This window comes from Nerophis ophidion, linkage group LG10 (genome assembly GCF_033978795.1).
Source record: "Nerophis ophidion isolate RoL-2023_Sa linkage group LG10, RoL_Noph_v1.0, whole genome shotgun sequence".
Classification (NCBI taxonomy): Eukaryota; Metazoa; Chordata; class Actinopteri; order Syngnathiformes; family Syngnathidae; genus Nerophis; species Nerophis ophidion.
In genome coordinates this window covers 28,179,997-28,204,669 of record NC_084620.1, presented here as the reverse complement: position 1 = coordinate 28,204,669, position 24,673 = coordinate 28,179,997, and the positions used below count along the sequence as shown (strand labels likewise).

General features: G+C 39.8%; 1 protein-coding gene across 2 annotated transcripts in view; it reads right to left on the bottom strand.

Annotated features, from left to right (window-relative positions):
• The window catches only part of large1 (LARGE xylosyl- and glucuronyltransferase 1), a 253,865-nt gene that overhangs the window by 13,702 nt on the left and 215,490 nt on the right, over nt 1-24,673 (bottom strand). For both annotated transcript variants that reach the window (XM_061913252.1, XM_061913251.1), the window contains exons 9-10: nt 16,017-16,142; nt 3,641-3,796 (exon numbers count right to left, since the gene is read on the bottom strand). In XM_061913252.1, the coding sequence (XP_061769236.1) occupies nt 3,641-3,796; nt 16,017-16,142 (282 nt within the window). The remainder of the gene's footprint in view (nt 1-3,640; nt 3,797-16,016; nt 16,143-24,673) is intronic.

Below are 24,673 nucleotides of genomic sequence, written 5' to 3'. Positions count from 1 at the left end.
GAAAAACACATTTCAGGAGAACACCCGCACTATAACACAACATAAACACTACAGAAAAAATACCCAGAATCCCATGTATCCTGACTCTTCCCGGCTCCTCAACCGACGCACGGAAGGGTGGGGGGTGAGGGTGTTGTTTGGTGGCAGCTGGGTGTATAATAGAGCCCGGAATAGTCAGGATACATGGGATTCTGGGTATTTGTTCTGTCGTTTTTATGTTGTGTTATAGTGCGGATGTTCTCCTGAAATGCGTTTGTCATTCTTGTTTGGTGTGGGTTCACAGTGTGGCCCATATTAGTAAAGAGTGCTAAAGTTGTTTAAACGGCTACCCTCAGTGTAACATGTATTGCTGTTGAATAAGGATGCCTTGCAGTCTCTTACGTGTGTCTGCAATAGCCTCGTCAAAAAATTATTTGGGCTGGCAAGCTATTCGTACAAGCTGTAGAGGGCGGTAGTGCCATCATTGTACGCCCTTATTATTGTTCATTGGGTGAACACCAGCGTACATTCGAGAGAATAATTACTCTGAAATTCGGGAGTCTCCCGAGAAAATTGGGATGGTTGGCAGGTGTGACGCTGTCAAGCGGCATTCATATAAAACTCGCGGGCCGCACTAACATTACATTTTCATATTAAGGTGCGGGCCGCATGTCTGAGACCCCTGGTTTATACATAGCACAAAGCAAAAAAAAAACTCTTTATGCAGTATTATTTCATTATAAATTTCAAAAGAGTTACGTGGCTCCCATTGTTTTCTTTACTTTGTGAAACGGTTCAAAATGGCTCTTTGAGTGGTAACGGTTGCCCACCCCTGATTCTAGTGTAATATATTTGGGAGGTTTGTATTCTTTTTATGGCTGTTAAGTGGCGTTATTTGTCAACTCATTTAAGTAAAAAACTTCTCCAATGTACGTAACATGTAAGCAAATATGCCACAGAGTACAGGTCAAGTCTGGTGCTCTATGTGTGTGTGTGTGTGTGTGTGTGTGTGTGTGTATATATATATATATATATATATATATATATATATATATATATATATATATATATATATATATATATATATATATATATATATGTATATATATATATATATATATATATATATATATGTATATATATATATATATATATATATAACATATAGCCTATGATTTGCGCACTATGTACTTTAATGATGTTGTCATAGCTCAACCAAAGATGATGAAAATGTCGCAAAAAGGTGGCATTGTTGTTTAGACTGCAGTCACATTTGAAAAGATCAGATTCCAAACAAAATCGGACTTCCTCCTTGTGTGGCCCACATCTGATGCGAAAATATCAGATTTGAAGCACTTTGGAGCGATTGGACTGGGGAAAAAAATATCCGAATCGTGCTACTTGAGGACAGAAATGTCAGATTTGTTACCCAGCGTAAACAGAGCTTTGTTAATGGTAGAAAAAAGTTAACTACAATTGTTACAGCTCACGTGCCACAACATTTTGCAGTTGACGCAATGGAATACACCATGTGGAGGGATTATTGCCGCTATAAACCCACCTAATCTAAAGCGCCACATGCAGTTGCATGAGGCGAAGAGAATTAAACTGCATAATAATCTGATATTATTTTGCTATGTTATGTTTACTACTGTTTTGATTGCTTACAAACGTGGTTCTCAAACTTTTCACAAAGTTCTACCTCAGAAAACACTTTGCTCTTCATGTAGCACCATAATGACCAACATTAAAATATAGCAGCTTAGTAAACCCAAGTTTTCATTAAAAACAAGGCAAAAGTTTTTTTTACACACCGTTTGAATAGTAACAATGTGTTTTGAATATGGTAAAATAAAACACTAATCACTTAATTTAGTGATTCTTTGGCGTACCACTTGATGGATCCCGCGTTCCACTAATGGTGTAAGTAGGACAGTTTGAGAATCACTGGCTCAGAGAAAGCGGAGTTACATTATTGATGGTTAGAGCCTTATTGACAACTGTGTCATATTACTGTATCATGGAATATTATTCAACATGTAAAAAATATATATTTGAATGTTTCTTACATTTTAGGTAAGACACAACACGAAGGCTTAGTGGAATTATTGATTCGTAGATCTATTTATTGAGATCAGGTCTACTTTTTGTTATTTATAAATACAATGATTACAAGGAAACTTTAAAGATGCCTTTGCCAAATGCACAGTGTCATTGAATTTCAAATTGAATACAATTTACTACATTTAAAAAGGGAATTGAATTATTTCTAAAGGCTGTCAAGGTTAATGTGATGATAAAAAAAATGTACGCTAATTTCTTGTAACGGCGCTATTTTGTGCCCTGACCATGTGTGGCCCCAAGACCCCGCAGTTGGGTCTCCCAAGAAGACCAAAGTCACGCGCACACACACACAGACACACACAGACCGAGCAGGACAACACAAGAAGTTAGCCGCTAAAGCTTCAATGTAAAGTAGTGGTGATCGATCCAGATGTCGATAATATCGATACAGAGTATGTATCAGTGTATAAACGATACTAAAGTGATTAAAAAAAGAATTTTCTTTATTTATGATTAAAAATCATCGTTTGGGGTTATTTTCGTTTTTGTTTACAAAGTCAGAGTACATCTCTTTTAACGCAAAACCCAAATCATTTAAATAAGAGCCACTTTATTTTGTTAAAAAATGTATGTATGTACCATTCAATACCACAAATTTAATATATTATCCGATTCACGACAATACCAAAAAATATATTGAATATCCAATCCAATTCATTCCACTTTATTTATATAGTGCATTCAAACAAGATAAATGTTTCCAAAAGGCTGCACAAAAATATTAAAAACAATATTAAAATATTAGCCTTAGCTCCACCAATGATTGAATAAACAATTAAACCAATATAAAAAACAATATAAAAATAAATATGATTAAAAATGATTTTAAAGGGTAAAACCAATTAAAACAGTAAATTAATAAAAGATAAAATAAAAAAAAAACACAAAAAAAACAAACAGAGGACCACACAACTCACAAAGTGTTAAAAGCCAAATAATAAAAGTGATATGACAGGCTTTATAAAAAGGTGTTTACTTGACTTGTTGTAAAACATATTCAGTTCTATAATCAAATGTCAAAGTGTTGGATCAGTACTCGAGATCGGATGAGAGGCCAGAAATTATCAGGACATCCCCACTTGATAGAAATAAAAACTTGAAAATCGTCCATCTAAGCTACACTCATTTAAAATAAAAATATGTTTATCTTTGATTAACCGCGATTAACTATTTTAATCGTTTGACAGCACTACTAAAACATGACTGAACTGCTGAATTAATGAGAAGGAAATATACTGGTCATGTTGCAATACTGTAGGATTGGCACATCCATTTAATCCAGTACAAAAAGATGATTATAACAGCTGTGCAATGAGTCTCTTATAAAATGTGCCTTCGTTAACAAAACCCTTTAGCGTCACATAAATTAACATTTCAACAGCCACCTTATACATAAAACATGACTCAAGAGTGACCTACCTTGGTTTTTAGCTGAGAAATTCATGAATTCAGACACGTCCACTGTCACAGCTGCTCCCACACAATAACTAGACGACTGTTGCATTTTAATAGTTTGCTTATCATACGGCGGACTCACATTCTCGCTGTTGTGATCAGCTTCGCTGGGACAGCCGAACAGCTCTCGCCGCAGCAGGTTGCCGTCATACTCCAGGAAGGTTAGGTAGAGATTACGGAAAAACTCCACATGCTTGTTCTTGACTCTTAGTTTTTTGGGAGAGTTCCAGTGGATGACCTGGTCAGAAAAAGTGAGTGGCACAAAGGTTTAAATCCTGTACATAGTTCAAACCTTCTAATAAAGTTTAATGGTTTTTGATTGATTTGATTTAAAGCTAAAAGAGGCATCTGACAAGTTGTTTTTGTTTAATGACAAAGATAAGCAAAACAAAAATTGTTCCAAAAAAAAAAAAAGACCTTGGTTCCTTTTAAAAATTGCAAACTTCTCTTATTGGTCAACCTTGTTGGGTTGGCGGCTGATGCTGTATTTGACAACACAAGATCCCAGCGGTGTCATCTTATCTTGAATACGGAACTATAAAAAGTGTAATTAATGCATCTCAATAAACATACAGTACTATGCAATTGAGGAAGCACTGTGAAACAGGGGTTAGTGCATGTGCCTCACAATACAAAGGTCCTGAGTTGTTCTGGGTTCAATCCCGGGCTCAGGATCTTTCTGTGTGGAGTTTGCATGTTCTCCCCGTGACAGCGTGGGTTCCCTCCGGGTACTCCGGCTTTCTCCCACCGCCAAAAACATGCACCTGGGGATAGGTTGATTGGCAACACTAAATTGGCCCTAGTGTGTGAATGTGAGTGTGAATGTTGTTGATTTGTGTTGGCCATGCGAGGAGGTGGCGACTTGTCCAGAGTGTACGCCGCCTTCCGCCCGAATGCAGCTGAGATAGGCACCAGCGACCCCCCGCGACCCCGAACGGGAAAAGCGGTAGAAAAAGAGAAGGATGGATGGATAGTATGCAATTGTAATACAAGGGTTGTCCAAAGTGCGGCCCAAAGGCTATTGTGGGCCAAAGCTTTATTTTTGTATTGTCCCTGCAAGAGTAAAAATAAAAACAATATAATTAATAGAATATCGAATAATAAATTAAAAGGATATTTTATTATTATTCATATCATTTTTGTTTTTTTTATGTTTTAACTTATGACTTATTAAAACTTTCACATTTTGTACAAAATACCATTATAAACCTTTAATAATCTTGATTCCTGTATGCATTTTTAAACTGCATTTGATCAGTTTACTTTGGCATTGTTTTTTTTTACTATGTAAAGGAAGTGTTTGAAAAGCTTTTTATAAATAACATTTATTATTTATTTTTTACTCTATTTACTCAAGTTTCATTGTCAGCTATAACACAAAAGTAAGATATTGTATTCAAATAGCTTAGCATAAACCTACATTGGATTGGTTTTAGCATTTTAATGTAGAAAATGTATCAAAGTGCCGCCCAGTGTCATTTAATATTTTTCTATGTGGCCCTCACTGACAAAACTTCTAGATGTAGTGGGTGACAAGCCCATTTTGGGGGCCTGTAGGGCAGTTATGTTTGAGCCATAAAAATCTGCCTGGTAACAAGTGGACTTGCAAGATATTGACAAAATTTACTTTAAGAATGGGAGGAGATCTTTTTGAAAGTTCTGAACTCCTTTTTCCATTCCAGTGTTCTATTTAGCTAAATGCTCCTCCACAGCATAAACAGAGCTAAAATATTGATTCTGAAAGAATAAACAGTCAATTGCACAATCATGACATATGTATATGGATATAATTGTATTAAAAAACTACCACAAGATGGATCTGATCATCTCTCACAACACTGTAACCTGCTGCAGCATGGCGAGAAATGTGTCTTTTTATGCAACCAATCAAAAAATTAGTTTGCAACCCAAAAATGTTTTGCAACTCAAAACAAGATGAGTTAACATATATACATACATATATCCTAATATATATATATATCCTAATATATATATATATATATAAAAATATTTATACATATACATATATATATATTTATATATATTAGGGGTGTGGGGAAAAATCGATTCGAATACGAATCGCGATTCTCACGTTGTGTGATTCAGAATCAATTGTCCATCCATCCATCCATCCATCCATCATCTTCCGCTTATCCGAGGTCGGGTCGCGGGGGCAACAGCCTAAGCAGGGAAACCCAGACTTCCCTCTCCCCAGCCACTTCGTCTAGCTCTTCCCGGGGGATCCCGAGGCGTTCCCAGGCCAGCCGGGAGACATAGTCTTCCCAACGTGTCCTGGGTCTTCCCCGTGGCCTCCTACTGGTTGGACGTGCCCTAAACACCTCCCTAGGGAGGCGTTTTAAAAAAAATAAAACATCTATTTTTTTTATTTTTTTTATCAATCCAACAAACCAATACACAGCAATACCATAACATCCATCCATCAATGTTCTACCGCTTATTCCCTATTGGAGTCGCTGGCGCCTATCTCAGCTACAATCGGACGGAAGGCGGGGTACACCCTGGACAAGTCGCCAACCCATCGCAGGGCCAACACAGATAGCATACCAATGCAATCCAATTCCAAAACCAAACCTGAGCCAGCAACACTCAGAACTGCAATAAACAGAGCAATTGAAAGGAGACACAAACACGACACAGAAGAAACCAAAAGTAGTGAAACCAAAAACGAATATTATCAACAACAGTATCAATATTAGTTAAAATTTCAGCATAGCAGTGATTAAAAATCCCTCATTGACATTATCATTAGACATTTATAAAAAAAAAAAAAAAGAACAATAGTGTCACAGTGGCTTACACTTGCATCGCATCTCATAAGTTTGACAACACACTGTGTCCAATGTTTTCACAAAGATAAAATAAGTCATATTTTTGGTTCGTTTAGTAGTTAAAACAAACGTACATTATTGCAATCAGTTGATAAAACATTGTCCTTTACAATTATAAAAGCTTTTAAAAAAAAATCTAATACTCTGCTAGCATGTCAGCAGACTGGGGTAGATCCTGCTGAAATCCTATGTATTGAATGAATACAGAATCGTTTTGAATCGGAAAAATATCGTTTTTGAATCGAGAATCGCGTTGAATCGAAAAAAACTATATATTATCGAATCGCAACCCCAAGAATCGATATTGAATCGAATCGTGGGACACCCGAAGATTCGCAGCCCTAATATATATATATTTATATATATATATAAAAAATTATAAATATATATATATATATATATATATATATATATATATATATATATATATATATATACATATATATATATATAAAAAATAATAAATGTATATATATATATATATATATATATATATATATATATATATGTATATATATATATATATATATATATATATATATACATATATATATATTAGGGGTGTGGGAAACAATCGATTCGAACACGAATCGCGATGCTCACGTTGTGCGATTCAGAATCGATTCTCATTTTAAAAAAAATCGATTTTAATTGTAGTTTCAGGGCTTCACGGTGGCAGAGGGGTTAGTGCGTCTGCCTCACAATACGAAGGTCTTGCAGTCCTGGGTTCAAATCCAGGCTCGGGATCTTTCTGTGTGGAGTTTGCATGTTCTCCCCGTGAATGCGTGGGTTCCCTCCGGGTACTCCGGCTTCCTCCCACTTCCAAAGACATGCACCTGGGGATAGGTTGATTGGCAACACTAAAAAGAATTGGCCCTAGTGTGTGAATGTGAGTGTGAATGTTGTCTGTCTATCTGTGTTGGCCCTGCGATGAGGTGGCGACTTGTCCAGGGTGTACCCCGCCTTCCGCCCGATTGTAGCTGAGATAGGCGCCAGCGCCCCCCGCGACCCCGAACGGGAATAAGCGGCAGAAAATGGATGGATTTTAATTTTTTTAAATTTTTTTATCAATCCTACAAACCAATACACCGCAATACCATAACAATGCAATCCAATTCCAAAACCAAACCTGACCAAGCAACACTCAAAACTGCAATAAACAGAGCATTTGAGAGGAGACACAAACATGACACAGAACAAACCAAAAGTAGTGAAACAAAAATGAATATTATCAACAACAGTATCAATATTAGTTGTAGAATAGAATAAAAAGTACTTTATTGATCCCTGGGGTAAATTCAGCACCACAGTTCGCTCACACTAGACAATAATAATAATTAATAATATATAATATATTATATATGTATATATGTATATATACTATATATGTATATATGTATATATATATATATATATATAATATATAATATGTGAATAATATAAATATATTCTAAATTTAAGTGCAGTCAAGAAGGAACGTATGCATTGTACAGTCTGATGGCTGTCGGTATGAAGGTCCTCCTGTGTCGTTCCGTGTTACATTTTGGGAGTCTGAGCCTTCCACTGAACCTGTTCATTCTCTCCTCAAGGTCCGAGTGTAGTGGGTGGGAGGTGTTGTCCATAATGGCTAGGAGTTTTGCTAGACTTCTCGTCTCTGACACCACCGCCAAAGAGTCCAGCTCCACTCCCACCACGTTACTGGCCTTCTCTACCAGCTTGTCCAGTCTGTTTGTGTCCCTCACTCTCAGCCCGCTGCCCCAGCAGGCCACAGCGTACAAGAAAGCGCTCGCCACCACCGACTCGTAGAACATCTTCAACATCTTTGTACAGACGTTGAATGATCCCAGCCTCCTGAGGAAGTAGAGGCGGCTCCGTCCCTTCTTGTAGAGGGCCTCAGCGTGTTTTGACCCATTCAGCTTGTTGTTCATGTGTACACCGAGGTATTTATAATCCTCAACCATGTCAAAAAAAAAACGGAAATGCTGATTATCGGTCCTGCTAGACACCGACCTCTATTTAATAATACAACTTTAACATTTGACAACCAAATAATAAAACAAGGTGACTCTGTAAAAAATCTGGGTATTATCTTCGACCCAACTCTCTCCTTTGAGTCACACATTAAAAGCGTTACTAAAACGGCCTTCTTTCATCTCCGTAATATCGCTAAAATTCGCTCCATTTTGTCCACTAAAGACGCCGAGATCATTATCCATGCGTTTGTTACGTCTCGTCTCGATTACTGTAACGTATTATTTTCGGGTCTCCCCATGTCTAGCATTAAAAGATTACAGTTGGTACAAAATGCGGCTGCTAGACTTTTGACAAGAACAAGAAAGTTTGATCATATTACGCCTGTACTGGCTCACCTGCACTGGCTTCCTGTGCACTTAAGATGTGACTTTAAGGTTTTACTACTTACGTATAAAATACTACACGGTCTATCTCCATCCTATCTTGCCGATTGTATTGTACCATATGTCCTGGCAAGAAATACAAGTACAACCCATTTATCATTTAAAAAAAGTCTGCGGGCTATAGAGCGTTTTCCGTTCGGGCTCCAGTACTCTGGAATGCCCTCCCGGTAACAGTTCGAGATGCTACCTCAGTAGAAGCATTTAAGTCTCACCTTAAAACTCATCTGTATACTCTAGCCTTTAAATAGACCTCCTTTTTAGACCAGTTGATCTGCCGCTTCTTTTCTTTCTCCTATGTCCCCCCCTCCCTTGTGGAGGGGGTCCGGTCCGATGACCATGGATGAAGTACTGGCTGTCCAGAGTCGAGACCCAGGATGGACCGCTCGTCGGGACCCAGGATGGACCGCTCGCCTGTATCGGTTGGGGACATCTCTACGCTGCTGATCCGCTTGAGATGGTTTCCTGTGGACGGGACTCTCGCTGCTGTCTTGGAGCCACTATGGATTGAACTTTCACAGTATCATGTTATACCCGCTCGACATCCATTGCTTTCGGTCCCCTAGAGGGGGGGGGTTGCCCACATCTGAGGTCCTCTCCAAGGTTTCTCATAGACAGCATTGTCACTGGCGTCCCACTGGATGTGAATTCTCCCTGCCCACTGGGTGTGAGTTTTCCTTGCCCTTTTGTGGGTTCTTCCGAGGATGTTGTAGTCGTAATGATTTGTGCAGTCCTTTGAGACATTTGTGATTTGGGGCTATATAAATAAACATTGATTGATTGATTGATTGATTGATTGATCCACCCTCCTGATGGAAACAGGGGTCGCCGGAGTACTCCTCCTCCTTCCCAGGTCCACAACCAGCTCCTTGGTCTTAGTCCCATTAAGCTGGAGGTGGTTCTTTCCACACCACGTGACAAAGTCCTCCACCAGTGCCCTGTATTCCTCATCATCACCATACTCAATACACCTCACTATCGCAGAGTCATCAGAAAACTTCTGAAGGTGGCAGGACTCTGATTGATAGTGAAAATTGGTGGTGTAAATGGTGAAGAGGGAGGGGGAGAGGACTGTACCCTGCAGGGCCGTGGTGTTGCTGACCAGCCTGTCAGACACAATCCTGCAGTTGAACGTACTATGGTCCGTCAGTCAGGTAATCTACAACCCAAGACACCAAGGGGGCCTCCACCTGCATCTTCTCCAACTTAACACCCAGTAGCCCAGGCCGTATAGTATTGAAAGCACTGGAGAAGTCAAAAAACATGACCCTCACACTGCTCGCAGGCTTGTCCAGGGGGGTGTGGGCTCGGTTCAGCACGTAGATGAATGCGTCCTCCACTCCCAGTCGTGGCTGGTAGGCGAAGTGGAGTAGGTCGAGGTGGGGCTTGACTGTAGGGCGGAGTTGTTCCAGGACCAACCTCTCCATGGTCTTCATGATATGGGAGGTTAGAACCACCGGCCTGTAGTCCTTTGACGTGCTGGGTCGCGTGCACTTGGGGATAGGGACCACGCATGAAGTTTTTCACAATGTGGGGACTTTCTGCAGCCAAAGGCTCACGTTGAAGATGTGTTGGAGCACACCACACAGCTGTGGGGCGCAGGCTTTGAGCACCCTGGGGCTCACACCGTCAGGACCCGGGGCCTTGCCTGTGTGTAACTTATTTAGCTGTGCATTCACCTGTTCTGCACACAGACACACTGGGGGGGTCTCAGGTGGTTGGGGAAGGGCGGGGTCATCATTCTGAGGGTGAGGTGTTAAGTGGGGGGAGGTAGTCATTGGAGTTGGGGGGCTGTGAGGAGGGGAGGGGGGCATGGATTGGTTTGTAGAAGTTATCAGGGGCATGTCTCGGGGGTTGGGGGACAGGAGCTTGTCGGAGCAACTGTGTCAAACCTGTTAAAGAACTGGTTTAGCTCATTGGCCTTCTCTTTGTCTCCGTCCACCCCCCTACTCTCTGATGGTTGGAGGCCGGTGATGGTCTGCATACCTCTTCAGACTGCCTTCCTGTTGTTATCCTTCAGCTTCCCTTCCAGCTTCCTCCTGTAGTTCTCCATAGCCTTCCTGAGTTTGGTCTTCAGCAGCACCTGAACTCTTTTCACCTCCTCCCTGTTACCAGCATTGAATGCCCTCTTCTTCTCATTCAGTATGGCTTTTATGTCTTTGGTCAACCACGGCTTGTTATTTGGGTAGCAGGTGACCGTCTTTGATGAGACATTTGAGACAACACAGATGTTGATATAGTCTGTGATACACTCTATGAGCCTGTCAATGTCCTCTCCATGAGCACCTGCCAGTCAGTTACCTCAAAACGGCCTTGTAGTGTCTCTTGGAACCCTTCTGACTACCTTCTCACAGTTGTTTTGGTCACAGGCAGTTTTTGACCAGAGGCACATAACAGGGCTTGAGGTAAACAAGGTTGTGGTCTGACTGGCCCAGCTCTGGAAGTGCTATAGAGCTATACGCATCCTTGATGTTTGCATACAGCAGGTCTCGGATCTTATTTCCTCTGGTGTGGCAGCTGACATACTGAATGAAGTTGGGGAGTGATTTGTCCATAGTAACATGGTTAAAATCCCCCGTGATGAGGATGAGAGCTTTCGGGTGCTGGGTTTGTAGTCTTGCCCCGGCTCTACGCAGGGGCAAGAGGGGGCAGAGCCCCCTTAAATAAATGTCTTGCCCCCTCAAATCAAAATTTGAGAGAGCAAATTTTAATAAACTCACAAAATTACTACATTACAAGTTGACACAATTATCTGCACTAGCGGAAAAATCCGCCGAAAAAGGGACACACACGATATAGTAGTGTCGGCTTCCCTCTCATCCCTCCCTCCGCTGTGCGTGTATTCAACATTCCACAGGCTGCGCAGCAGACACACACCCGCACACACTCCTCAGCCCTCAGTAAACATCCAATCACTGTTGCAGTATGAAAGTAAAAGAAAAGGAAAAGTTGTCTACATTTATCATATACTTGTTAGGATGGGTGTATTTGTGTAGTCTTATCTGTCATAAACACGTTTACCGTCGCGGACTTTCGGTGCTACGGAGTTCCTTTTTTTTTTTTTTTTACAACTTGACGAGAGCAGTGACAGCGGAGGCTCTGAGCAGCAGTGGTTTGGAAGGCAGAGAGCCTCCACTGTCCCTGTAACAAGCTACAAGTCATTTATGAAGCTGTTAATGACGGTAAAAATGAAACATAAGGTATATATCCTGCTTAGCAGTCCTCCTCTGCTGTCCTCTGCTGTACTTAGCAACGGTCTGGCAATGGACTGCTGGAATTCTTTTTCTGTTGTTTTTCTTGTAATTCTACATAGTCAACATTTAATGTTTCAATCTACATCTTGTAATAAACAAATTATAAGTTTCATTTGATATGACCAAGACACCTAAAAACAAAAACACAGCCGTTTTCATCAATTTACAAGCAAGTGGGCAACACACATACATTGGAGTGAATGAATTTTGTGCCCAGATGAGTGCCCACGTCCACTGCATGTGACAAACTGAAGACAAGTGACCTGTGTCTGACAGACCCCTACGTAAAGCCCCACCCCAGGCTGTAGTCCTGTACTGTTGTTGTTTTTCTTCATGTAATCACAGCGGGTTTTTTCTGTTGTTGTTCAAGCTTACTTATTTTCTGCTCCAGCTTCCAGCAGCTCACAAAGAGAAAGTTAATGCTCTGTAATGCATCCATTTTCCAGAGCATTTAAAAAGTCTAGTCCTGCTCCTGCATGTAGTAGTAGCAATGAGGCTACTGCTAGTACACCAGGGACAGCAGCTAGCAATACTGCACCTTTAGCACCCGCAAGCACTGTTTCTCCTGCACCAGCTCCCTCTGTCCCCCCAGCAAGCGCTCCCTCAAAGCAGCCTGCTCAGCTACCCAGTGACTTAAATGGCAACGTACCATCTCAGCCAATACTGGGTGGCTACCCAAAGCGTGCATTTGGTACAACATTAAGATCATTCAATCCTGCCTGGTACCGCACACGACCATGGCTAGAGTATTCTGTGGTGCGAGACACCTGCTTCTGTTTCCCCTGTCAGAAATATGGCAGCGCTGTTAATGTTTCCCCCCCTGAGGGATTGCCACCTTATTGTGGTCAGGGGGTTTGCGTGCCTCAGTGACCGTAAGAGCTATACCAGCAGGATCTTAGTCTTCAGGTGGGACAACCAAGTTGGACAGGTCTGAAGGTAGAGGCCTGACAAAGTGCAATCCACTACTCCAGGTTGGGGTTGGACACATAGCATCATCACTATAAGCACAGAAAAAAAAGTGCTGGAGCATGATGTGTACACATGATGCCCCCTTCATATTTCTGACTGCCCCCTCATATAAGCATGCCTAGAACCGCCCCTGGTCTGGCTATGGAGCTGTGGATGACGTCACTGGCAGCTGCAGCGTTAGCAGAGGGGGGGATGTATACTGCCATCACGATAACATGCAGAATCTCTCTGGGCATAAAATATGGTCTGAGTCCTACAGCTAACATCTCTTTGTTCGGGTCACAGTGGCACTCTTTTATTTTAATATGACCGGGATGACAATATTTCTTATTAATAAACAAAGCAAGCCCCCCTCCTTTCCGCTTGTCGTTGGTTCGGTCCCGGTCAGCGCGCACCATTTCAAAGCCATTTATAGAGACGTTACTATCCGGAACATCGTCGTGCAGCCACGTCTCAGTAAAACACTCACGATATTCTTTCTGACTACCGGCAAGCACCGACAACTCACCCATTTTATTTGCCAAAGAGCGCACGTTACCCATGACGACGGAAGGAATATATGGCTTATATCTCCTTCTTTCCCTCCTCAATTCAGCCCTCTTCTGTCTCGAGCGTCTCCCTTTCCCTCGACAGCAACGAGCACCTCCATAAGTCCCTTTTAGCTCCTCCGGGATCTGGTTAGTTAGCGCCGGGTCCGTTAGCTGGATGCGAATAACTGGTGCTGCTAAATGGTAAATGGGTTGTACTTGTATAGCGCTTTTCTACCCCTTTTTAAGGAGCCCAAAGCGCTTTGACAGTATTTCCACATTCACCAATTCACACACACATTCACACACTTACGGCGGGAGCTGCCCTGCAAGGCGCTTACCAGGACCCATCAGGAGCAAGGGTGAAGTGTCTTGCCCAAGGACACAACGGACGTGACTAGGATGGTAGAAGGTGGGGATTGAACCAGTAACCCTCAGATTACTGGCACAGCCACTCTACCAACTTCGCCACGCCGTCCCCTAACAACAACAACTGTTCCCTGGTGTAGATGAAAGAGCCTCTCCACTGTTGTTGCCCGTTTGAGCTCATCAGTAACGTCCCCACCATCAGTAGGACGAACAAAACACTTCTAAACTGCATGTCTAGAAGGGCACAACTTGATAGAAAGTAAATGTAGAGTAAATGTAAAAATATAAAAAAGTACAAAACGAACAAAGACAAGAGACATGAATTGATTAACGTGGTTGAAAAACTTATACGGGTGTTACCATTTAGTGGTCAATTGTACAGAATATGTACTGAACTGTGCAATCTATTAATAAAAGTTTCTATCAGTCAATAAAAACAAGGACCGAGCGAACTGCAGCAGCGGCCGTCTAGATCCACGCATGCGCACTATGATTTCAGCATAGCAGTGATTAAAAATCTCTCATTGACATTATCATTAGACATTTATAAAAAAAAAAAAAAAAAAGAACAATAGTGTCACAGTGGCTTACAATTGCGTCACATCTCATAAGCTTGACAACACACTGTGTCCAATGTTTTCACAAAGATAAAATAAGTCATATTTTTGGTTCGTTTAGTAGTTAAAACAAATTTACATTATTGCAACCAGTTGATGTATTGAATGAATACAGAATCATTTTGAATCGGAAAAATATCGTTTTTTAATCGAGAATCGCGTTGAATCGAAAAAAAAAGATATATAATCAAATTGCGACCCCAAGAATCGATATTGAATCGAATCGTGGGACACCCAAAGATTCGCAGCCCTACTGTATATATATATATATATATATATATCCATCCTTTTTCTACCGCTTATTCCCTTCCATCCATTTTTTACCGCTTATTCCCTTTTGAGGTTTTATATATATATATATATATATATATATATATATATATATATATATAGATGCATATACTGTACATGTCTATACAAATATATAAATCAATCCATCAATCAATGTTTACTTATATAGCCCTAAATCACTAATGTCTCAAAGGGCTGCACAAACCACAACACAAACCACTACGACATCCTCGGTAAGCCCACATAAGGGCAAGGTATATATATATATATATATATATATATATATATATATATATATACACATATATACACACATATATATATATATATATATATATATGTATACATATAAATATATATTTTTAACAAAAACAAATTGGTTGCTAAATTTTCTTTAGTTGCACATCTTTATTTTGGTTAATTATCTTATTTTGCTTATACTGTTTTTGAATGCAAACTTTTGTTTTTGTTGCAAATCCTTTTTTTTGGTGGCAAATACGTTTTTTGGTTATAACTCAACTTCAATCTTGTGGTGTTAAAAGCTTTTTAATTACTCAGTATGGCCCACTCCCAGTCCAATAAAAAGGCTTCTAACATAATGTTCAGATGAGGCCCCGGCCAAAAGATCGAATCCAAAAAATGTAACAAAAAAAAAAATTGGGGTTGAAAATAATTGTGTTATTTAAAATCAATTTGTTAGTTTGCATATTTTTTATTGTCTGTTTGCATAAAAAGACACAGATTTTCTTCATAGTTGGGAATTACTGCTATGGTCAGTAAAGTAGTTATAACTGAATCCACAGTGCTGCCAATTCCATTGGGAGTTATCACATATGAAATATTCCCTTTTATCTGTGATGAGTTGGCGACTTGCCCAGAGTGTACACCCTCTTCCGCCCGAAGGCAGCTGGGATAGGCTCCAGCTACCCCCGCGACTCCAAGAGGGACAAGTGGTGGAAAATGGATGGAAGGATGGATATTCCATTTTATGTGCAGCAATGCATGTGTTGACATCGGCCTAAGCATATCTGCAAAGATAAAACCGGTAGCTTTTGTTTGACTAAGAAGACTATGTCGCAGTCAGGTCAGGTACTGTATGCCTAAAGACACAGTGTGTGTGTCTGTGCTGTGTGTGTGTGTGCTTAACGAAGGGGCATCAAGGTCTCACCTTGAGGTCTGACACGTCTTTGTAGCACTTCTCAGATCGGGTGTGGTCTGAGAGTTGAACGTTCCAGAAGCATGGAAGCTGGTGAACCAGGAATGGGTTCTGTTTGATGACAGCATTGAAGATATCCTGCACACAAAAAGACAAACATTTGGATTTAGAAATATTTTGCACTCTAACCTGGCTAAATTTAACTGATTGATCAATATTTGTGTTTTTTGTAGACTATATTGACCAGTGAAGTACTTATTTACTTACATTTTATATTAAAATCAGCCTCATGTCCGAGTGACGTCATAGATAAGATAACTGTCACAATAAATACCTTCCAGCAGGGGGAGCCCTATTCACATAGTCCACGGTTGTCCATGTCTCTCTTTTTTTTTTTTTTTTTATTTTTTTTACAGAAGGTTGCATAAAGAAACATTTGCATGACGTTCTTCACATTTGAAGTCATTAAACATCCATTGGTCAATATATGCTCAGCTATGAAATACATAAATAAATAAATGAATAAATAAACAAACGCCAACATCTCTGCTTTGTGGGGCAGGTGACAAAAGGGACCTTATCATTAAAGAGTGTATATAGTAAGACATAGGGAGACTTGGGCTTTCAAGGTGCAATTTTTCAGAGATTTTGCCCTTTTGTAGTTTCTTTGTTGTCTGTGTAATTGTTGGGAAATTTTGTCTGTAAAATATGTCTCAGACCAGAATAAAAAGGAGCTGCGGGTAACACTTTTTGACATCGACATTAGTGCAGATTTTTAACATGCACTCAAACAATTATCAAATGATCCTATCTCCTTGGCTTATCTATTTAATGTTAAATATTCAATGGAAAGTATGAGAATGATCCATCCATCCATTTTCTACAGCTTGTCCCTTTTGGGGTCGCAGGAAAAATCTTAAACCAAAAACCCTTACACATACGGTAAATACAATTATGCTTAATTTATGAGGCATTCAAACAAGTAAACCACAAATATTTATTAAGGGGCAATTTCTGACCCCCACTTCTGATATATTGGCAATTAGAAAAAGGCACCTGAGAGTGAGGGGGGTAGACACATCACATAAGTTCCTCCATAATTTATTAATTAGGTTCAGCCTAAGGCTTATAGTGTATATTTATTACATTCCATTTATTTTATGTTTTACAAAGCATTACAATAACATTAGTGAGTGTTAATAATTTAGTGAAAACATATATGTATTTTGATGAGTTCAGTATTATTACTGGGAAATCTGTGTTGGGCTCTCCTATCTCTGGGGCTGAGGTTGATGAGGTGGTAAAAAAGCTCCTCGGTGGCAAGGCCCCCGGGGTGGATGAGATCCACCTGGTGTTCCTTAAGGCACTGGATGCTGTGGGGCTGTCTTGGTTGACAAGACACTGCAGCATCGCGTGGCCATCGGGGGCGGTACCTCTGGATTGTCAGTATTTTGATGTGTTTTTTTTGTAATTATGAGTTTAGTATTAGTACTGGGGAATCTGTGTTGGGCTCTCCTTTCTCTGGGGCTGAGGTTGCTGAGGTAGTAAAAAAGCTCCTCGGTGGCAAGGCCCCGGGGGTGGATGAGATCCACCTGGTGTTCCTTAAGGCTCTGGATGCTGTGGGGCTGTCTTGGTTGACCAGACTCTGCTACATCGCGTGGACATCGGGGGCAGTACCTCTGGATTGTCAGACCGGGGTGGTGGGTCCTCTCTTTAAGAAGGTGAACCTGAGGGTGTGTTCCAACTATCGTCGGATCACACTCCTCAGGTTTCCCGGTAAGGTCTATTCAGGTGTACTGGGGAGCAGGCTACGCCAGAAAAGGGTGGAGTGCCGTCTCCAGGTTAGGGAGGAGACCCTGCCCCAAGTGGAGGAGTTCAAGTACCTAGGAGTCTTGTTCACGAGTGAGGGAAGAGTGGATCGTGAGATCGACAGGCGGATTGGTGCGGTGTCTCCAGTAATGCGGACGCTGTATCGATCCGTTGTGGTGAGGAAGGAGCTGAGCCGGAAGGCAAAGCTCTTAATTTACAGGTCGATTTACATTCCCATCCTCACCTATGGTCATGTTCAAGTTTAAGTTCAAGTTCAAGTTTATTCACAATACCATATAACAATTTCAACAGTAGTGAATATCATCAATTAAAGATGTTGGTACGTGAAAGGATCCCCCAAATAAGCTAGAAGAAGCTTTTGACAGGGGGTCCAGAGGACAGTATATATACATGGAATGATGAAACATGAAACATGGTAGCAAGCGCAACAACAACAAAAACAACAACAACGCTATATGATAAACACAAGATAATAGTACTAAAGCAAGCATACACATTCATACATACATACATACATTCATTCAACCATACAAAACCCAACAGTAGTCTACCTCACATGAGGCATTAAAGATAGGTGGTTAATAGATAAGTTGTCAGTTTCTTTTTGAAGTTGGAGAATGGATACAGCATCTTGAGGCTCTCATTAAGCTAGTTCCAAATCTTTGGCCCCCTGCATACGACACTTTGAGCGGTACAAGCCAGTAAACGATGTTTGCCTGATATCAGATCTAAGTTACGAGTGTTGTGGGGGATGGTATATAGGAACCAAGCTACTGGGCCAAAGATTCAGCCTGTAAGTGACTTGATGGGTTAAACAAGAATTTTGATAAATATTGATCTCTGTCAGTCTTAAGAGATGATATTTATGAAACAGATGTCGAGTGGGGGCATTAAACTTGGACCATGACAGGGCCCGTATAATTTTCTTTTGCATGGATTCTAATTTGTGAAGGTAGGTAGGGAAGGTGTTACACCAGATGATATTACAGTAGTTTAGATGTGGTTCAATGAGAGTTTTATATAGGGTAAGTAGAGCATAAAGAGGAAGATAATGACAAAGGTAAAAGAAAAGGCCAACATATTTGGATAATTTGTTTAACAGATGGCTAATGTGACATTTGAAATTGAGGTATTCGTCAATGATGACCCCCAGGAATTTTGTGGAGTACACTCTCTGTATTTCCTGCCCATTGATGTTGATATGGCAGTGCTCAGTATTTGTCCGATTTTTATTACAACAAAATAGAATAACATTTGTTTTATTTACATTAAGTGAGAGCTTATTGCATTTGAACCAGGATACCACTTTCACAAGCTCTGAATTGACAGTTACTTGTAGATCGTGTAGGCTCCTGTGTGAGGTAAACAAATTTGTATCATCAGCAAAAATCATTTTATGAAAAGTTTTGGAGGAGTTTACAAAATCATTTAAGTATAGGATAAAAAGGAGAGGCCCCAAGATGGATCCCTGGGGAACCCCATAATTTATGGTCATACAGGTTGAATTGTGATCATTGACGCATACACATTGTTGCCTTCCGTATAGGTAAGAATGGAACCAATCGAGAGGTATCCATCTGACACCATAGGGGTAGAGCTTGTACAATAAGATCTCAAAGTCTATTGTGTCAAAGGCCTTGGACAGATCCAAAAAAATGCCAATACCGCATTTTTTTTCTTTAATACAGTCATTGACCTTTTCCAAGAGGTCGAGTATAGCCATACGTGTGGAGCTTTTTTTACGAAAACCATATTGGGAGGGGACAAGGACATCTAGTTTTTCTAGAAAGCCATTCAGTCGGTTCTAGACCACTTTCTCAAAAATTTTTGAAAATGTTGGTAAAATCGAATTCGGCCTATAATTGTTCATATTATTTTTATCCCCTGATTTAAAAATTGGGATTACTTTTGCCACTTTTGACATTTTGGGTACAATGCCAGTACTAAGTGACAGGTTTATACAGTGACAAAGAGGATTTGTGATCATATTTGCTATGGCTTTCAAGATTTTGCTACATATCCCTCATGAGCTTTGGGTTATGACCAAAAGGACCAGATCAGGGGTACAAGCGGCCAAAATGAGTTTCCTCCGCTGGGTGGCGAGGCTCTTCCTTAGAGATAGGATGAGAAGCTCTGCCATCCGGGAGGAGCTCAAAGTAAAGTCGCTGCTCCTTCACATCGAGAGGAGCTAGGTGAGATGGTTCGGGCATCTGGTCAGGATGCCACCGAACGCCTCCCTAGGGAGGTGTTAAGGGCACGTCCGACCGGTAGGAGCCCACGGGGAAGACACAGGACACTTTGGGAAGTCTATGTCTCCCGGCTGGCCTGGGAACGCCTCGGGATCCCCCAGAAAGAGCTGGACGAAGCGGCTGGGGAGAGGGAAGTCTGGGCTTCCCTGCTTAGGCTGCTGCTCCCGCGACCCAACCTCGGATAAGCGGAAGAAGATGGATGGATGGATGGAGTATTAGTACATACCGTACACAAACTCAAAGAGAACACATTTCAAACATACATTACTGACATTGACATTATGGTGACACTCAATGCTCTGTGGCCTCTTCATAATGTCAGAATGTGAACAGCATGATGAAGAAGACAAATGCTCATTTTTAATTAGGATATTTACGGGTCCATTCATTGAGTGTGTACTTGTAATGAATCTTGCTGTTCAGCTCCTTCTTTGAGAACAGCAAAAAACATATCGAAAAATCGAACAGTTGGACATGTGCATTCAGAGAGAAGGTCAAATTAAGTTTGCCTGTAAAGGTTAAAGTGCATTTACTTGCTAGCAAATCGACAAAAAATTGTGCAGTATACAACCAAGACTCAAATGATGAACAAAGTGTTCCAAATGTGTGCGCCGTTAAATAAGTTGCATGCTTAAGATCTGGCAGACTTCTGTTGACTTTTTATTTCAGCGGAAGGCTCACATGACAACAGTTGGTGACAGGCACCAACCGTCTAACGGGAGACATAAAAGCTCTATGACTATGTAATAAATGGTGTGATAAAGCCAGCTGACAGACTATTGGAGGAGCTCATACGGTAGAAGGCAGATGGAATGCTGAAATGATTCCGAAAGTGCCGTTCATTTTCCAAACTGCATACCTTGCGGGACTTTACTTAATGAAGGTTTAATTAAAACGTCATAAAAGTACCACTCATCTGGATGAGCTCGGGATAGATGGGGGGGATCCTTGGCCAAGATCTGAATAAAATGCCCGGACTATAAATATATATATATATATATCAATATTGACTTGTGGGACACCCAAAGATTCGCAGCACTAATATATATATATATATAGTCTTTGGCAGGACTCAGGGGTTTGAACTAACACACACACACAAACACACACACACAAACACACACACGCACACACACACACACACACACACACACACACATATACATATATAAATATATATATACATGCATATATACATACAGTGTATATATATATTAGAGCTGGGCAACGATTACAAATTTCAATCGAAGTTAATCGCACTATTTCTCTGATTAATCGCGATTAACTGCATTGTATACGCAAAGCCCAATAATGAATTCAAAAGTAGTGTGTAGTGCACCTTTATTGGAATATTCTCCCACATGAACAAAAGCGCCAAAACATTTGTTGTGCAAACACAATTTAAATCAGTCCTTGTTAAACAGTAGCAGTTAAATAGCATATTTTATGAAAATCAACTAAAAAAATGTAAATACAAACATTTAAGCTTATTGCCACTGCCAGGGTATTTAAGTTATCCTGTTTGTTATGGAAAATAAATATAATCTACATACAAATCTCTGAGCCACAATCATAACATCTGAACAGGCAATTTCTGAGGTAACAGCAGAAACATTTTTTTTTTTATCAGGGATCTTATGTTTAAAAAACCTATATTATAGGTAGTGGGCTGTTTTAGGGAAAATTTGATCAAATTATCCGTAGTAGCAATATTAATAATGTTGTGTTTATTCTGCGTAGTGCACTTAAAATAATTATGACCATATCTAGGAATTGATATGATGGGAATTTTCCGATTGTTTGCTTGGTGCTTTGATAAACTGAACGTATATACATGGTACTATATTGTGATGTTATGAGCCAGGGAATAAAAGAACTACCCTACTCAGCATGCAACAGGAGTGACGAGCATGCGCGGTAGCCCGGTATAGGCTGTGTCGCCATGACGGCATCTTGTATGTTGTGATATGCACGCTCTGAAAGCAAACGTTAAGAACTCAGCCAACACGCCTCGTCTACATTATTCATAAATAGACAGACAACACATATACTCCCCTGCTTCACAGGCCGCTGGATGTAGCCGGCAAAGTATTCCCATGCTAGCTAGCCGGTCTAACAAGCACGCGTCATTCAGTCCAAAACGGCCCGATCTATCCACATCCAGAATTGCCTGGCGGTCGTGAGTGATTCCGGAGTGACCACGCTGTAAGCCAGCCATGAAATTTGCAGAATTGTTCGGTATTTTTGCCAAATGTTCCATCTTTACCAAGAGCCCCTCGACGCCGGGCGGCGCCATCTTGTTAAGAAAAGGCGTTAACAAAATAAAAGCATGTAAACAACATACGCAAATGTGCGATAAAATAATTGTCGGCGTTAATAGATTGATGAGTTAACTCATAATTAACGCACTAATTTGCCCACCCCTAATATATATATATATATATATACATATATATGTATACATACACATGTATATACATATATATATATATATATATACATATAAACATTATATATATACGTATATACATATATACACGTATATATATACATATATACACACATGTATATATATATATGTACATACGCATATACACACGTATAAATACATACATATATATACACATGTATATATACATACATATACACGTGTATATATACATATATACACATATGTGTATAAATGTAAATATATATACATATATATGTATATATGTATATATACATAAATGTATAGATATATACATGTATACACATATTTATACATATATAAACATATATATGTATATATGTACATATGTGTATATATATATATATATATATATATATATATATATATGTACATATATATATATATCTATACATATATACATATGTATATATATATATGTACATATGCATATTCACACGTATATATACATACATATATACACATACATATACATGTATATATATACATATATGTGTATAAATGTAAATATATATACATTTATGTATATATATACGTATGTATGTATAAATATATATATATATATATATATATATCTGCGATGAGATGGCGACTTGTCCAAGGTGTACGCCGCCTTCCGCCCGATTGTAGCTGAGATAGGCACCAGCGCCCCCCCGCGACCCGAAAGGGAATAAGCGGTAGAAATGGATGGATGGATATATATATATATATATATATATATATATATATATATATATATATATATATATATATATACATACACACACACATACATAGATATATGTACTGTATATATATCAGGGTTTCCTGCAACGATTTGTTGTTAAGGCGGCCGGATATCGCGGGTTTGTCTCTGTGCGATATAGAAAACGACTGTATCGTGATATTCAAGTATACGTTCTTACGCAGCTGTTTTTAGCTGCAGGCATTACACTATAGGCTCTAATCACTCTTTCCTGTCTCTCCTTCTCACAGACAACAAGCGCCCCTTCTTACATACGTCACATACTGTCACGTCATACGTCACACACGTATACGCCCGCGCGGAGCAGAGAGGTAGCAGCATGGGTAACGTTAGCTGTGGTGCGAGTGGTAATACGAGAGAAAGAATGTGCGAATCCGGTAACAAATAAAGGAAGAATTAATTCCCAAGAAAAACAGCAGGGGGTCCATTGTCTGGCGGTGGTTTGGCTTCAAGTGGGAATATGTCGAACAGACAACCGCAATTTGTCAGGTATGGGGCAAAAGCGTTGCTACAAAAAGTAGCATTACAACTAATGCGTACCATCATTTGAAAAGTCACCTGCTAGAGGATGAAGAGTGCCTACTCCGCAGGTCAACATCTCCATTCGGTGTCACACGCCCAAACCATCAAAATGCCGAGGCAAACATTTCCAGATCAACACCGTATAAAAAAAATAGTCAACATTATGCAGCTCATTTTTGTTTGACACTTATTGAAATATTTTGTGTGACATCATGCAAAAAAAGTGCACTTTTTTTTAAATTATTGTAGAAGCGTTCTGTACAAAAAGTGCACTTTAATTTAGTGTTGTTTTGATATGTCATGTTAGTGACATCATGCACAAAAGTGCACTCATTTTAAAATGTCTCTGACAATCATGCACTTTCTGTTTCAGAAATGACATGAATGTTTGTGTCACTGCTTAATAACTGTTTAATAAATACAGTTTTGGTCAATTGATTAGTTGTGATTTCCCTATCTGCATGAAAGTTTAAAATGAGCATATATGAATGCAGTATGAAGAAGAATGTTTTAATGTAGACACATAGAATAATCATACTACTGTGATTATATGTATCAAGTGTGCATTCAAGGCTAAGGCAAAATATCGAGAAATATATCGTGTATCGCGATATGGCCTAAAAATATTGAGATGTTAAAAAAGGCCATACTGCCCAGCCTTAGTCTCTTCTATAACTATTGTAGTATTTTTTAAGCCATAGCTACATTAATCGTTAGTAATATAGTAGCCTAGTTTCCCTGCTATCACATGTTGATAAAAATATAACATTTACATAATAAAAATCAACCACAGGCTTCCCTGTAATAAATTAAGCATGATGGGTTGAGCATATGTCAGCATGTGGCCCGACTT